The 16,529-nt window shown below is 49.4% G+C and overlaps 7 protein-coding genes across 7 annotated transcripts; 2 read left to right on the top strand and 5 right to left on the bottom strand.

The window, feature by feature from the left end:
* Window positions 1–1,554: 1,554 nt before the first annotated feature.
* Window positions 1,555–3,348, bottom strand: T069G_04234 (uncharacterized protein; the record flags this gene model as incomplete). Its single annotated transcript, XM_056171444.1, has 3 exons — window positions 1,555–2,478; window positions 2,538–2,994; window positions 3,338–3,348. The coding sequence occupies 3 exons, from the start codon at window positions 3,346–3,348 to the stop codon at window positions 1,555–1,557; spliced, it is 1,392 nt and encodes a 463-aa protein (XP_056032336.1).
* Window positions 3,349–4,051: 703 nt separating this feature from the next.
* T069G_04233 (mur ligase middle domain-containing protein) lies at window positions 4,052–6,154 on the top strand (the record flags this gene model as incomplete). Its single annotated transcript, XM_056171443.1, has 1 exon — window positions 4,052–6,154. One exon carries the CDS (start codon window positions 4,052–4,054, stop codon window positions 6,152–6,154), a length of 2,103 nt encoding a protein of 700 aa, XP_056032335.1.
* A 267-nt stretch (window positions 6,155–6,421) lies between these two features.
* T069G_04232 (uncharacterized protein) lies at window positions 6,422–7,919 on the bottom strand (the record flags this gene model as incomplete). Its single annotated transcript, XM_056171442.1, has 3 exons — window positions 6,422–7,291; window positions 7,351–7,424; window positions 7,499–7,919. 3 exons carry the CDS (start codon window positions 7,917–7,919, stop codon window positions 6,422–6,424), a joined length of 1,365 nt encoding a protein of 454 aa, XP_056032334.1.
* A 1,378-nt stretch (window positions 7,920–9,297) lies between these two features.
* T069G_04231 (DUF218 domain-containing protein) lies at window positions 9,298–10,123 on the bottom strand (the record flags this gene model as incomplete). The annotated part of the gene is made up of 2 exons (XM_056171441.1): window positions 9,298–9,868; window positions 9,927–10,123. The coding sequence occupies 2 exons, from the start codon at window positions 10,121–10,123 to the stop codon at window positions 9,298–9,300; spliced, it is 768 nt and encodes a 255-aa protein (XP_056032333.1).
* Window positions 10,124–10,571: 448 nt separating this feature from the next.
* T069G_04230 (uncharacterized protein) lies at window positions 10,572–10,988 on the bottom strand (the record flags this gene model as incomplete). Its single annotated transcript, XM_056171440.1, has 1 exon — window positions 10,572–10,988. One exon carries the CDS (start codon window positions 10,986–10,988, stop codon window positions 10,572–10,574), a length of 417 nt encoding a protein of 138 aa, XP_056032332.1.
* A 1,981-nt stretch (window positions 10,989–12,969) lies between these two features.
* On the top strand, window positions 12,970–14,343 carry T069G_04229 (uncharacterized protein; the record flags this gene model as incomplete). Its single annotated transcript, XM_056171439.1, has 3 exons — window positions 12,970–13,399; window positions 13,503–13,735; window positions 13,798–14,343. The coding sequence occupies 3 exons, from the start codon at window positions 12,970–12,972 to the stop codon at window positions 14,341–14,343; spliced, it is 1,209 nt and encodes a 402-aa protein (XP_056032331.1).
* A 509-nt stretch (window positions 14,344–14,852) lies between these two features.
* T069G_04228 (uncharacterized protein) lies at window positions 14,853–15,950 on the bottom strand (the record flags this gene model as incomplete). Its single annotated transcript, XM_056171438.1, has 2 exons — window positions 14,853–15,316; window positions 15,404–15,950. The coding sequence occupies 2 exons, from the start codon at window positions 15,948–15,950 to the stop codon at window positions 14,853–14,855; spliced, it is 1,011 nt and encodes a 336-aa protein (XP_056032330.1).
* Between the last annotated feature and the right edge of the window lie 579 nt (window positions 15,951–16,529).

The following is a 16,529-nucleotide window of genomic DNA, read 5'->3' as shown; positions in this document are numbered from 1 at the left end:
AGGGAGATGGTTCGTCGAGGAATCGATGGCATGCCCGCCGATGGGTCTGTGGCTTCGTGCGTCGCTCGCATTCGCCCGATATATTTTTTTTTTTTCAGCGGCGGCGAGCGGTGTTCATCGAAAAGGCGGCGGGGGAAGATCGCTGCAACAAGGACGAGGGTCACGCATGGAGGTCGAAGATGGAGCGGAGGAGAGACAGCACAAGGGGGAGGGGAGAAGAGTGCCGAAGAGAGTGGAGGAAGCAAAGAAGACGGAAGAGAGGAAGAAGGAGGAGAAAGGAAAAAGATCAAGATTGAGCAGGCAAGGCGAACGCGGATTGGTTTTGCCCAAGGCGCGTGCCGATGTAGTAATTAGTAGTGCAGTCTGGGTGCCAATTCCGGCGCTGTGGTTGCGAAGGGTGGAGTTGGATTTTGGGTGGTGGATTGGAAGGGATTGAGCAGTTGGAGGGAGAGAAAGTTGAGACTGTTTGAACTGCATGTTTTATTGGACATAATATTGCCTGCTAACTAATATTACTATTAAGTTGCATTGTCTATGATACCCCTTGCTAGAACAACAGTAACAACAACACCGCCAACTTATCACAGGCGTTGATGGATATACCCTGAAAAGGGCACTCCGGGCCTCTTACTTTTTGCTGTGTGCTTATTAGTGATGACGCCTGCTAATAAGCTCCCACAGCTGAAGTGGACGGACGGCCTTCAAACTCCACCCCACCTCTCCAGTTCCCCCATCAAACCCTTGTCCATTTATTCCATCCATCCATTTACTTACAGGCACTTACGAGAGCAAACCACCGCTAACAAAAAGCTTCATCCGCAACCTCCATCCTCTTTTCAGCACATGCACACGATAGAGTTTGCACTTGTACCTGTTTGGCACCCCTGAGAATCTGATATATTACATTATTACATTCTATGCGTCCTAAGCGTCCAATTCCCTCGTTGCCACTTGCTAGTTGCCAATCGCCATTCCCCTCTACTCTACAGAGTACTAGCCTTATCTCGACTGTCGCGTATCAGTTTTGCTGCGGATTGTCAGTGCGCAGGATATAGCCGAGTTTGTTAGGTTTGAACGTTCTGCTTATAAACTAAAAAAGACTGCACAAGGGCCGCTACCAACTTATATCACAAGATTGATTTACGTAACTTGCACATGCCTGGTTGATGTTGATTCACTGTTTGGTGCCGGATACTACGAGGTATGGCTCATGTGAATGAATTTGTGCGGCAAACTTTTATCAATATATTGGATATATAGTCCATGTTGGGGCCTTTTTAAACCCTTCTCAATCCACAAAAACATCATGCCAATGCAGCATCTTTAAATCGCTTCCCATCCCGCTGTCTTCAAGTTCCATTACCAGTAACCATAATCATACAGTGCGTTTTTTTCGTCGTTGACGTCCAATCTGGTGGTGCTGGCCTCTCTTTCCGAGGGCTCTCTGCAACGAGTAAATAAGTGAACAAGTAAATCAAATAAGCAAATATGCCAGATTCTCGGCCTTCATACGAGAACCTCTCTCCCGTCTTAAGCAGACAGGGGGCTCTCTTCTCAGTTGGACTCGTCATGGGGAAGGGTTCGACTGAGACCAGCCTCAGCCCACCACTCATCTGGGATATCTTCTCTCGCCGCAAGGCTCTGAACGATCCGTCGCATGCCTAGCCACTCTTCATCTCCTGTCTGGGCGCCAGGTCCGCTTCCTGTTGATCCTTCTCGGTTTGGTCGAAGCCGGTCAGCTCTCCTTTCATCTTCTGATCCTGCCTGGGGGATCCAGTTGGGGGTTAACAGCAGGGCGTAGCCGTTTGTCCGCGAATCGTGCAAACTGTGGCCAGGCCGCTCAGATTGGGACTGGTCGGATAGTAGTCCGTCCAAGGGTCCATCTGATGGTCCATCCAGATTATACTCTGGCACTGCTGGGCGTCGTCGAAAGCGGCGGCGAAAGTGGGTGATGCTACGCATTGCAGCAGGGAGCTGAGAGTACCACTCGTCTTCTTCATCGTCAGATATTTCGTGTCCCGATTCGCAAGCCCCGTCCACAAGTTCTTCAGGCAGGCCTGGAGCAGATGGAGGCGCGTTGGATGGGCCTGCGCTTTGAGGCACTGCTGCGGATGCAAAAGAAGAGCTTGCGCTAGGCGGTTGTGGATCGGGAGTCAGTGTCGAGAGTAAAGTGTCCCAAACCTCTGGGCTGAGGCTTCTGTCGCGGTCTCCCAAACCATCGGCAGCATGGCTTCGCTGACGATTGCGCCCGGCTGCATCCCCAGCCATTACAGTTCGAAATGCTCGTGCCGTGTTTCGGCGCAGAGATCTAAACGTTGGCAGAGCGTAGTGTTGTACGGCATCATCATTTGATGTCGTCGCCGACTCGCTCTGCAACCTCTCAGACCCAGCCCGCGTCGGCCGGTAGGGGGGTGTGCCGATATGGTATGAGCGACGTCCTAGGGGACTGCGATTGCGCCTGGGATTGTCTGGTGCAACCTTTGCGGGTGATGATTAGTGACCCATCAACATTCAAGTTCCGCAAGGGAGCAACTTACGATGCGCGCACGCCGCGGTCGAGGTTCAATATTCCCCCAAAAGTCTCCATCCGGTGGAGGTTCATCATGCCGCGGTGAAGAAGGAGTCCCGATGTTATGCCAAGTACCGCCAAATAGGGAGCTCATCCGATCTTCTAGATGGCGGTCACTCTGAGGTGGCCTAGAGCTGACATCTCGGGGCACGTCACCTGCGGACCCAGGAGGTGGTTCGTCGTACAGGGGCGGGATAAGATTCCTAGTGCCCTCGCCGACACCCCATGGAGGATACCGTCGCGTGGAACGAGTGTGTGGTTGTTGAAGGGCTACGATGCGGACGCCGGAGCGTCTGTTGGGATTCCGTCGCTCGCGTGTTTCTGTCTGGGTTGAGCGCCTGATGGCAGAACGAGACGGAGAGAGGACGTCGCGCTTTGGCGCATCCTTGTGGGGGAGGTCGGTCTCAACAGGTGCAACAAAGAGTCTGATGTAGCGACGAATGATTAGCTGGGGCGGCTGCGACGCGAAGAGAGAGCGCGAGGGGCATTAATCGAAAGTGGCAAAAGAATGACAAAAGAAGTAGAAAAGAAGGACGAAATGTTAGCAGCAGTGAATGCGATGCCTCGGTTGTGGCGGCCGATGGTCTGGTCTTGAAGCTGAGCCAGAGGCAACAGGCGCGGCGCGATGCCAAGTGACGATGCACATGACGCGCGAGCAAACATTGATTGCAGTGGAGAGACTCGAGGCAGAAGCAGAGATAAAAAAGCAGAAGCGGCGAGGGCATGGGGCCACCAATGGTTCAAGCAGCGGCAGAAATTGAAACTCACGGTCGACCCATAGCGCATATGGATGATTTGCAGATGATTTGCAAAGGAGCGATATCCGAGATGCAAACGATAAGAAATGGGCAAAAGTCGGACAGACGGCGCTTGGCAACTAGCAGCAGCACCCTGGCGATCTGTCGCCGCGGAAGCTGGTTGGCGGCAGTGGGAATTTTTTGCTGGAGAGAGGGAGAGCTGATCGACTTCAGCCTGCAGATGGGATGGAATCAAGAGACGAAATGAGAGCGAGTGGCGGTGGGTTGATGGATCGGGAGAAGGCGAAAGCGAAGGCGAAGGAGAAAGGAATGCGAAGAGAGGCTGAAGGATGGAAGAGGCTGCGGAAGCGGGAGATGCGACTGGGCTGGACTGGACCTGGACTCGGTAGATGTGTGGCGCGAGGGCGAATTGAACTTACGGCGGCATGGCGGTTTACTGGCTGTCCAGGCACTAATGCTGCTGCTAGCGGATCGCTATTAGAGGCTAAAGGCTAAAGTCAACTGAGCCACAGTTCGAAGCATGATCTATGTGTGGCTGGTGCGTAATGCGGGCTGGGCTGGGCTTGTGGAGATGGTGTGAGATTTTGCCGTGATAGTGACTGATAAACTGATAATGCCCAGCACTTCTGCCATCTCGAACCCGATTTCGCTCTGCTGACCAGTATCACTCGCGTCTCCTCGGCGAGGCTCATCTCCTCTATGGCTTCACTATCCTGATGCTGCCATGCCGTCTGCCAAGGAGGTCAACCGAGCGCTGGCTCGCATCAGAGCCGCCATGCCCGCCGAGAAAAAGGTGGCATCCGCAAATCGCAACATCCGCCTGGGCCTAGAGCGCATCAGCCATGTCGTGCCGCAGGAGCAGGGCTGGCTAGGCGTCCATGTTGGCGGCACCAATGGCAAGGGATCCGTCTGTAACTTGTTATCGGGGCTGTTCAGGCTGTCCGGAATCAGCCATGGCATGTACACGTCCCCAGCAATGCCCGAGAGGCACAACGGCGTCACCATCAACGGCCTCTATGTCAACCGCCGCATGTATGAGATGGAGGTCAAGCACATTGAGGAAAAATTCAAGCGCATTGCGTCTGGCTGGCGGTTTGCCGCTGGTGAGGACCCGGGAAACCTGACGCCTTTTGAGCTCGAGACTGCTGCTGCCTTCCGTGTCTTTGACAAGATGCACGTCAACTATGGCGTTGTCGAGGTGGGAATGGGCGGCGCTACTGATGCAACAAACATCATGAAGCAAAAGTCAGTCACCGTCATCACCAAAATCGATCTCGACCACCAGGAGTACCTCGGCAACACCATCGAGGAGATTGCCAAGGTCAAGGCCGGCATCATGAGACCTGGCGTACCCTGCATTGTCGATCATTCTAATCCCAGCTCCGTCATGAAAGTACTTCGGCGCCATGCGAGCAGCATTGGCACTCAAATCAGCCCGTCGTGGAAAGGACAATCTCTACTGGACAATCTTGATACTGAGCGGTTCAAACTGGAGGACTATGAGAAGCAGAATCTTCTCTGTGCAACTCTAGCATTCCGCCACCTGTTCCCAAATCTTGAAATCGACGTTAATAAGCTACTGGCTATGGAACCTTTCCCATCTGGACGAAAAGAGCAAGTCAAGGTGCTTGGTCTCACCGGCGGAACTCGTCAAACACCTGTCCTTGTAGACGGCGCTCACAACCTGCTTGGTGCCGAAGCGCTGGCTTCTTATGTGCAGCACCAAGTTCGCCAAGGGGATGAGCCGGTTTCATGGGTCATGGGACTATCAGCTAGCAAGTCCAAACCCTTTGCAAAAGTCATATCTGCCCTGGTACAGCCTCAAGACAATTTCGCCTTTGTTGAATATCTCCCTGCTCCCAATGAACCACCCCCAGCTTCCGCTGAGCTCGGCCGTGAGATTGGAAGATCCATTGTTAGCAACGAGTCTCAGCTATACGATGGCGACACCCAGATTAGCGCTGGCGTGCAATGGGCTTGCGAAAAGGCAGGAGAAGGCCCGGTTATAGTAACTGGTAGCCTCTATATGATTAGAAACTTTTACAACATGGAAGGGGTTGAGCCCAAGAGAAAGACCAAAACGAGGAGGCCTGGTGCCGCACAGCTATGGCATTACATACAGCTATCGCAGGAAAGAGCGCTGACCCCCGAGGAAGCCAGAGAGTTTAAGCGAGCTCGGAGACATTGGCATCTGTCGCCTGTACGAAATTCTACGTTTAGAGGGGTGAAATACGGCGGTCTACCCAGGTCCGCCCGCGTTCCCGAGAGGATACGTGCCCTGCAGCAACAATCAGAGTTCCATAGAAAGCAGGCTGAAGGATACCGTAGCGCCATTGATAGCATGGAGAAGGACTTGGCGAAGGAATCAGCCGATGCCGCTGCCACCGAGTCTTCTGATTTCCAAATTAGCCTAGAGACCCTCAAGCGGCGACACCAGGAACATCTCGGTGCCTACAACAGCGCCATGTTCAAACTTCGTGGACATGTTGCTTCGCCTGAGAAAAAGTATATGAGCTACGAGGAAGTGTTTGGACGGGCGCCGAAACCCAAGGTCAAGAACTTTCCTTTTCCCGAAGATGATGGGAGCATAACTTCTACGAAAACACATGAAGACGTAGCTGCCTCGCCTGAGGTTAGCACCGGTTCTCCATCCGGCAAAATCCCTGATGAGGAGAAGAGGGCAGAATTACAAAGTTCACGATTTGGAAAAAGGTCCCGTCGTGATGGCAAGGGGAAGGACAAGACTGTGACAGAGGCGCATGACCTTGTCGACAAGCTGACAAGAGAGCGTGTCAGCACTGAAGCTGGATCAAGCAACAAGCCCTGAATAGGGGAGACTGACCTGAGAAAAAAGGTCGGCATGTATTATATATGGATGAGGAGAGGGAAAAGCAAATCGGCTCAAAAAGGGATGTTGTGGGAAATACATAGAATTGGATTCCATCTTGTTTATACACCTTTGATTACCAAACATGCATAACCGCTGTTATTCTTCAGCTGTTGGCGCAACTGTTCCGCGAGCTTATAGATCTTCTTTTATACATCTACTACATCTAGCTATTTCTGCTAGCGATATCTACTAGATCTACCTATTCTACTGGAAAGTACATTCCTCTATAGGTAGGTCCTCTAGTCCATCGACTTCTTGTCCCTCGACTTCTTGTCCCTCGACTTCTTGTCTCTCATCTCCTTCTCCCCAATGACGCAGCTGAGCATAGTTCTTGTCACGGTACATGTCCGGCTGTGATTTCATCTCATCAACATCATAACCGCCATCATACTGTTCATCATAATATCCAACATCGCGACGACCATTGTGGTAATCGTCATCACTATCCTCATAACCACCATAATGATCATCATAATCGCCGTTGGCTTCATCCGTCGAATAGATTGGTTTGGTTGCTCCACAGATCGCGGCAACGCGAAGCAAGTCCCACAAGAGCTGTAGCATCTCAAAGCTCGGGGGCTCAATCTCGAAGTGTTCGCTCAGCCAATGGATCTGACCGGTTTCCATGCCCAAGCCACTGTAGCTGTCAAAATGATGCTCTCCCCATCCATTAATGCCCTTGCCCCTGCCATCGGGCTCTGGAATATCGGCTGCCTCCATCACTTCCCGGATGTCCATATCATCTGTAAAGAGTTGTGCTGGTTCCAGTTTGCTCTTCTTCAGCCAGTGAAACTGGATTCTAAGCGAGTTGGTATCCGTCTCACGCAACGGCTTGAACGCAATCCTCCCGCTCTGATACCACCAACTTAGTTGCCGATTAAGAGATAGCATATTGTGGGGGGATTTTAAAAAAACTGGATCTCGAATTAGTGTAGAGAGACGAGCAGCTGTCTCAGTACCCCAAAAGGTGTCCATCATGGATAAGAGATTGGGAGAATGAATCGTATTGGGGAAGATGGGAACGGCTTCGGGATTCTCATTGCGGGAGATGCTACATTGCCTCTCGTCTCGTTTCTTGCAGTAATAGAGGTTAGAGAGATCTTTATTGGATGGTATTCAATATAGGCACTTACAAGATTCATTGATCGCAAAAGGTGCGAGTTGTCTTCACCAAAATCTCCGACTTGTCGCGATTTTGCCCTTACAACTAGAGCGGAAAGGCATCAGCATAAAAATTCTCATGTAACATGCTTGTATAGGTATTGCGGCTTGGCAACATACAATCTTGTATTACAGCAACAGCGGCGCTGCACTGCTCAATAAACTCTTGGACCTCAGTCATGTTCTTCTCTTGAGCGTTTCTCTCTAGATCATCAAGCCGGGATCGCAGCACGTCGGTTGGGGCAACCATGAACAATGCGAAAACTGTCATACTTGGTACAAAGGATAGCTCATGCCGTCTGAGGTTATCTTTTAACCGACGGTAGAGATTGATTCTCATCCAAAGATTCGGAACGTAATCCGAAACGGGTTCTGCGGCTGTACGGCGATATGTTTCAACGAGTCCCGAGATGAGCAGCGGCCTTTCCCTGGCTAAGTTGAGGAGCGGGCCAAGTTGGAAGTATTCGTTCAAATACAACATTTTCTGCATCTGTTGCTTATTCAATCTTGATGCCAAGGCCTTTGCAAGCTGATCTTCCATGATGTGAAGCGAGATTGCGATGGGTTCAAGAGAAAAAGGAAAGGTGGTTGAAGTAGCCCTGGGTTTTGCGGTAGAAATTCACTGCAGTTTATATGTCCCGCCGTGAGTTGTCTATATATTCACTCCGTAAACTTTAATGTCAAAAGTGGAAAGTATCTTGAAGGCTTTTTGGCACCAAGGATAGAAGGTTTTTGTTCACGCAGTGGACTGGAAGTATGTAGTCTCCGCTACTATCTCTTACTACATCTACCACTTTCTATTATCTCTACTACCTTCTATCTCTTTACTCTATATGGGATAAAGTAAGAATGTAGCCGTAGAAGTGATTGTAACCACCGCTATTACTTGGGTTGCTGATCATCCAACCTCCAATTAACACCTAGATGGCATCATGCGAGTGTAATAGATACAAGACTTAAAAAGACAGAATACAAATTGTCTGTCTTCTACCGATATCAACTTTCCAACCAGAACGGATCCCACAAACGAGCATTCAACCATATCAACAGCCTTGGCAAGATCAACTGACCACACTTTTGTCAACATTAGAGGCATCCATTTTCTCCATCAGTAAGATCATCTTGTCCAATTTCTCTTCCATGGCGCCAACTCTTTCTTCCAATCCCGCCAGTCTCTTGTAGGTGCCCGACTTCATCCCGCAAACGGACGACTCTAGGTGCGTTTGCACATTGTTGAGTTGAGTCTCGAAGCGTTTCCCAAATTCCATAAATGGATAATTATATCCTATTTGATGAGACTCAAGGTTCATCTCAGACCCTCGAGCCCCCGGATAAGGCTGTTGAGCATCTGTAAGCCTCTGAGTGTCATCAATATCCCCCAAAGCTGCACACGCTAATCGCTTTTTGTTGGCGTTCAGCCTTTCTGCAATAGCCGCCTCCAGATCTCGATGTAATTCTTCCTGTATCTTTTGCATCCGCTAGTCCACTCTTCCCAGCAAATTAATATATTGTATCCTCATGGATTGCGTAGTCCCATTGCCGTTTGCCGACTGCGTCACGCATTGGTTGTGTAGTTGATCTAACTGGGTTTTCAGATTTTCTACGTTCTCGTCGATATAGTTCTTAAGTCGCTTCTCCATGTTGTTAAATTTCTCCGTAAAAGGCTTCTTATGGTGAAGTATTTTACTATGCGTATGCTTAACAGTAAATGTTGGTCCCTTGTATTTGACCTTCTGTATATCGTCGTGGTGGCTGGTGAGATGATGAACGCATTGACTTTGTCTGGAAGGACAAATGCGCGACTGATCAAATATGTACGTCTGCAAGCAACACCTTCATCAGATTCTAGACTATCAATTCTCTATCTTATGCAACATCAAGTTTCTAATCTTGTCTCTGATAGGTATCTTGAACGGCATTCACTGCCACGGCCGTGGCGCATCTTCAACCAACGTCTCCTTCTCGCCTTCACCCTCTGTCACTAATTTCTCCAAAGTAAGGCCATCTTTTTCAATCTTCTCCTCAAAAGCTCCCTGCCATACTCCCCACGGGTTCCTCTTTGCCCTCTTCCCCGCCAATTTCTCTCCTCTACCATATGGATCGGCTATCCAGTCGTCCACTGCCTGTCCCACGCCCTTTATCGCATCTTCATTCTCTCCGCTCGCCATGCCAGGCGGATCAATACCAACAAATTCAGTCTTTTTAAGAGGAAATCCAATGGCAGCGCAATGGCCGTTGATGAGTCGGAACTTCTTGAAAGCGTGGGATACAATGGTTAAAGAAGCAGGCCAAGTATGGAAGCGGGCGTAAAACAGAGTAAGGCTGAAGAGCACATTGTGGTAAGAGTCCAAGGCGCGATCCTCTATTAGAATCTTGGACGAATTAACCAAGTCTTGTGAGGAGTTGATGAGGTTGAAGTAGCCGTGGGCAGAGGCGATGTTGGCATAGCTCTGGGCCTCACTCAGAGTTGTTTCTTTTCGTGTTGGGCCGCTGCAGATGCATCAGACTGGAGTTTTGGCCGTGATTTCATTTATATTACACTGCTTACCCTGAAAATGCGAGCACGGCGTTGTCATAGTCCTGGGCAAGACACCGGACGCCTGCTTTAATGTGCTCGATAAACGTGTCCGTTTCGCCGCGCTGAAAATCGGCGATTAGCCACTCGTCTTCATTGGCGCCATTTGATGCGCCGCCGGTCCAAATGCCGTGGCAGCAGACGATGATTAAGTGGTTTGGCAAAGCCATTGTGAATGGCAAATTGATTGGATTTGAATTGGGGCCTTGGGAGAAGGTAGCGTTGATTACATGTACATGTAGATTATTGTAGAAGGTAAATCCACTCCCCGATTATGTACGAGAAGCGGCGCTTGTTCCACCTCACTCTGCATAGAGCATCCGACATGCTGGACATGATCTACATCAAATTTATACAGACCGAATCACAAGAAGCTGTTTTCAAAACAGCTCTTTCAACCCACATTTTTAATACTTCATTTCAATACAGCGGTAGCAATAGTATCGGATACTAGACGTAGGTAGCGATAGTAGAGATAGGCAAAGACAATAGCGATATATAGCTGCAGGTATGGAAGAATCAGATGTCCGCTACTTATCCATGATGTCTATTCGATAGGCCTGTTGTTGCGCCCGTAAATGCGTTGCATCATAACATCTCCTGGCTGTCCTTGACAGCTCATTTATTACAAAAATAGGTGTAGCAAACAAACTTCTCTGCATACACATCTCCACGGCCGCGGCCGCAAGCCCCAATCTTCCCCCTCGAAGATTCATTATGAAAGCACTGGCCCTGTGCCGAACCGTCTCCATTGTGAATATAAAACACGTACGTTCCATCAGACTGCTTGTAAAAGTCGAGATTCTTGGCCCCGCAGAGATTGGCGCCATGCATCGACATGAAGGATGAGCCAATAGCACCCTTGAGCTTGTTGTTATTATCGAGGGCATATTGAATTCCACCGCAGTTGTATTTATTCGACGGAACTGCCAGCTTTTCCGTGGTGCCCGGCATTTCGACGATGTGGAAATCTGCAGAGGCAAAACCCGCGGCCCATAGCGACAGGACGAGAGCGGAAGGCGAGAGAAACTTCATTTTTAGGAGCGTGTGACAAGAAGGATGGAAATTGGTTGAAGTAGTTTGATGGTAGTAGCTTATCGATCTAATGTTGCTGGAGCAGAAGAAGAAAAACAACGGGCATCGCGAGGGTATAAAAGCTATGGCCGTAGCTGATAACTGTTACGTATTTGCTTCCGTCCTAATTACTTCCCATTCAGATGACGCTGAGAATGACTTACATATGACCCGAGTTAGGCATTTAATCCGTTAGCTTGGATAAGTTCGACTACTCTTCTTGTTAATCCTTAGCCCATAGAGCATTTGGTCAGAGGAGAAGTTCTTAGGTAACCACCCCTGAAAGGTTGGTTAGGTGATTCCTCCTTTCTGAAATGCCAGTAGAGATTTTGGAGTCGACATTGCCGTCTCGTTCTAGCATTGTCTTATACTTCTGGTATACATGAGACTCTTTACTTTGTATATCTCCCTATATAGCCCAGGGATATCTTCTTGCACCCAATACGTGGCGGTACCGCTTTGTAGGTCGGCTTCGACGGCGTGGTTGTCCGCTCTAATTTAGCTCTCCTCCGCTTCTGTTTCAGCTTAGATCAAGCATAAATTTAGGTATATCTCTTTAGACGAGGTCTGTGGAGAGATTTTCAGACGGCCTTAGTGCCACTTCGAGGAAGGGAGACAAGCGTCCAGGCGTCACCACTTTCTCCCGTCACAGGTTGTATGCCGAAAGCCGGTCGGTCAAGCAGGGAAATTCGCCGATTTGAAGTTCGCCGTGAAATACGGAGCGTGGGTCTAGACTGAAACAAGAGTCGATGTAAATAACTTCCTCCGCTTCGGGCTTTTATTAGAACTCATACACGAGCTTAATTGATCTCTTCGCTGATCCTTCTTAGAACCCAAAAAATATGCATCAAATAAGAGCTAGACAAATTTCAGCTCATGGCAATGGGTTACTCGAAGATATATATACTAGCGGCTACTATTACGTATCCTTTCCGCAGTGTTTGGTGCTATACGCTTCTGATATATATATATTAGCGGCTACTGTCGCGTAATCTTTCCGTCATGTTTGGACTTCGGTCTAGTCATTCTATTGAGCTTTAGTATTATTTAAAGACCCTCACATCTCTTAGTGTTGTACGGAGTAGGACTAGTAGGGATTGCTATTGCTATAAGGATAAGATAGTCTTACGAGCAAAGTACACTGCTCACCAGCCAAAGTGAATGTCGTATTGCGGCTACTGATGGCAGCGGACAAGGGGGCCCGCATTCTATTACGTTAGGTATTCGGAGAAGGGGGAGCATTGGCCACGTTTGTTTGACATCACAGCCATAAGCTTGTACTGTGGTTTTGGAGAAAACAGGAAGCTGAAATTATCTGGGAGTGGCAAGCAGGCGTACTAGGAGAAGAGTGAAGGTAGCAAGCCCTGGGTTGACATTACCTCTGTGTGGCGTAATTAGCAATAATATACCTACTAGGGAGTCATATATGCCACAATGTCTTCATTTGGCTGGAATAGGAGGCATCTTGTTAGCAATTAGGGTCGGTTTGCGAATGTAAGTTTGACTGTAGTAGTCAGTGTTAACAGGGCATTGGCTGAACGCGATCAAACTAACAGTGTTGATGGTGCTACTTGGTATCTATTCAACCCTGAAGCTAGAATGGACCCGGGGAAAAAAAAGTATAACCCGGATTGGATATTTCCGCAGTTATAATACAGAGCGGGCTTATCGGTTCATTGAGAAGTTAAGAAGAAGCAATCACCGTCTGTTTCAACCCACCTGGTATCATGGTTCAGTGCGAGTGTATGTAGGTTTGTCGATTGATGTGAGTGAGTTTGAGTGGCGTTGACGAGAGTACAATGATACATCACAGGCCGAGTTCAAGGTTTCATTGCTGGGGCAAATCTTAATTCTCTGCTATAAATTCAGCTTCTGCCCTCTCCAGCCTTTCTTAATCATTACTGCAAACCAACTAAAACCCACCAAAAAGAAGACAGGCATCATGGCTTCATCTTCGTTTGAGAGAAAGATACGCGATTTAGCAGGGTTCCTGGACGAGGATCAAGTACAGCGACTATTAAAACTAGAAGACAATTGGCAGCTCGAGAGGTTCCTCTATGCAGTCGAGAATTGTCCTGATATTCTCGGTCCTGTTGACGCCCGAGATGCCCCTAAAGAGCCCGTTTCACCCTACATTAGCGAACGAGTGATTCGGCAACAGCTGCTGGAAAAAATTACACAGATTGCGCACGAGGTCGATCCAAGCTACGACATTCACATGGCGCTATTTGCGGTCTTGATGGTCGCCCCAGTCGACAATTTACAGTCCAAAGTCGAGATGCTGGAGATGAGCCATCGCGATAACGACCAAACTGCTGTCAAAACCATGCTCACCCAGTGGCGGGAAATAAGTCTGGCCGGTATTCAAGCATGTATGTCTTCCCGAGTCCTGCTTCTAGCGCGTGACTCCGTCTCTGAGAACCTTGTGGATGGATATGGGAAGAAACGTCGCCTACTAACAATAATCCTCTTTAGTTGCGAATAAAGAAGTGCGACGATCAGGGAGTGCTGGCACGGGCTACCATCCTCAAGACTCATCCGTTCAAGAAGTGCCGACAAAAACGCGGCGTCTCTCTCAGGAAAGCCTTTCATCTGACCCAAGAGGTGCTCCCGTCTCATCGCTCACCTCAAAACTTCTCAACCTGCCATCTTCGAACCCACAAGCACAAGGCCTGGCTGATGAGAGAGCAGCATGGGCTGCAAGACTCGTAAGTGCTTCAACAGGCTTTCCCAGCCCATCATTCAACAACGTCCTTCTAACGTCCAATAGTGCAGGTACCGGGATCGCAAAGTTTGTTGCCTTAGCGTCCAGCCAAACCCTGCCATGGCTCATATTTTCCCCCTGGATGGTTCGAATCTATCCAGCATCACGGCCATGATCGACATCTTTTGGGGCACTGATTCGGCTGCTCGGCTCTCAGCATTGATGGCTGGGGATCAAAACATTAGCGAGTCCCCTCAGAATCTGCTCTCGCTCAATCGTCAACTGCACTGGTGGTTCAACAATGGCGGCATGGCGCTCAAACCATTATGGGTGATGGAAGGCGGTACAGTCTGTGTGCAGCTTCACTGGATCGAGCCAAGCCGGTCGACGCCAGATACGAGCATACGTGGTGTCTGTTTCGACGATTTAACGAGGCGAGTTGGTAGTTTCCCCAGTTGGATGACTGGTGTTTATCGGTCTTCGGGTGTTCCGCTAAGAACAGGATATACTTTCACTTTTTGGGATTGGGTAGACGAAAGCTATCTCCCAAACTTCGATCTTCTCCAGCTGTCATGGGATCTTCGTCGTGTTGCTGCGATTTGTGGCGCATAGCGAGAGCCTGAAGATGAGTTGTACGATGATGAGGAAGAGTATTCTGGTGATGATGAAGGACATGAGGATAACGAGGATTGTGATGATAATGATGGCGTCGATGGCGATGCTCATCTCGATAACTGGCAGGAAAACCAGAACGCCCTAATACATCAATGGATGGGGAAGGTTGAGGTGGAAAGCAGTAATCAAGAAGAAGAAAAGGCTTCCAATGACACCCAATCCAATGTCCGGGGAATTTGATGTACTATCAGGATCTGGGTAATGAACACATCAGTCACTCGGGAGTGTGTTCGTCTCAAGTACATGTAGATAGGACAGATCTGTTGGTCATGGATAGATCTACTAGAGATGGATAGATCTACCTAGTAGTATAGAAGTAAATCCATCTCTGGCACCTAGAATCTTTCCAGAAACAACAATACTAAGACATTCCCCAAGTCACTCAACTCACGTCTATCCGGTATAATCATGACTTCAAGCATCAAGTAGCAACTCACATTCCACATCTACATCTTCGCTCTACTCTCACTCTTCTGCCTCGGCCCCTCCGCAACAACCCTCATCAAAAAACCAACCGCATCAGTCACCATATCCGCCGCAAACCTATGTCCCACGCCCTCATACACCCGATTATCCACCTCCACGCTCCCGTCAGCATACCACCCGTCCACCGCATCCTTCAACACCCGAATAAATGGCTCCCCCTGCGCATACGGCACCAGATCATCAGCCCCTCCCGAGCACAAAAGCAACTTCTTCCCCCGAACGCGGCCGTCCAAGATCTTGCGCAGCCGGTCCTGCTCAGCTGATGATAGGGGAAGTGAGGGAATGGGATTCGTCCCGAAGAGGATGCCCTTGGGATCGCTCTTCCGAATAGTAGCAATGGTGTCCGGTGGGAAATACTTGCTCCCCAAGAAACCTCCCTCACCATGTTCCAACTTGGATGCCGCAGCACGACTTCCCAGCAAGCCTATTTCCATCGTGTTAGCATCTCAAAGCTTGTACATCTCCTCCATTCCGTTTCCACACAAAAGACTTCACTCAAGACTTCACTCACCCGCAAGATCAGGACATCCAACAACCACCACAGCAGCATCCATCCTCTCCTCCCCAAACCACGCCTGCCACGCCGCATGCCCTCCCAAACTCCACCCCAAACACACATGAGCATCCGTCTCCCTCCCCAGATACCCCGCCACCAGGTCCATCAACCCACTCGCATCCCCCGCACCCGCCTTAACCAAGCCCAGCATATCAATCGCATGCTGCTCATTGCCCTCATCCCACGCCTTGTTCGCCAACTCGCTAACCATCCTCGTCCCGTGATTAGGCATGTCAAACACCAGCGCCACGAGCCCCCGCTGCTTCTGCTTCGGGCTCTGGTTCCAAGAATGCACGGCCCGCCGCGCAATGTCGTTCATGACGGCCTTGGACCGCGTCCGGGGATGGAGAAGCCACAGGCAAGTTACTGGTGCGGGAGCTGGGGGGAGCTCTTGTAAGCCGTAGATGTCGACTAGGAGGCCAGCCATGGGCTTGGTGACTACAGAGACATTGGGAGGGGGCGGGAGGCCCTTTGTTGCGTATTGGCGTTCTTTGGAAGCCATTTTGGTGTAAGTTTGAGGGAGATTGAAGAGTTAAGATGGATAAAAGGGAGATAAAAAGAAAAAGAGAGATGACGAGTGAGAAATGGGGTGTAAGTTGCGTCTTGTAAGAAGAGGAACAGATCGATGGATGAATGTTGATCAATTGAGTTAACCGATGGCTTTAGCCCACTTTTGGGCTAGTTAATTGCATTCTCCATCACGAAATAGTGCCCAACTTGGCAACTGCATCTCCATACCGTCTAGCTTAGCCTAGATAAAATACATTAATCGCAATCCCTCGCAATCCCGGTGAACCTCGGCAGACCAAATCAGGACGACAAACAGTCACTAATACGTCTAACATACAGATCCTGTAACAAAATAGCAGCTTCAAATAAGGTATTCATATAGTGCTGTCTAACAAGATAACAAGAGCATCGTAAAAGGATTTGCTCGCTCTATATGCTCCTCCCTTGCAAGAAAGGTAGTAGCTGAACTGACGAACTGCAGAAGTCAAGGTGCAACATCTCGTTTCTCGTGGCGAAGCAGACATTTCGCATGTTTCCACTTCCGTACATGCAGTAATCCGCCCCTGATTCG

Source organism: Trichoderma breve, chromosome 2 (assembly GCF_028502605.1).
Source record: "Trichoderma breve strain T069 chromosome 2, whole genome shotgun sequence".
NCBI lineage: Eukaryota > Fungi > Ascomycota > Sordariomycetes > Hypocreales > Hypocreaceae > Trichoderma > Trichoderma breve.
Note: the sequence above shows the minus strand (reverse complement) of the source record. Positions and strands in the feature narration are given on the sequence as shown.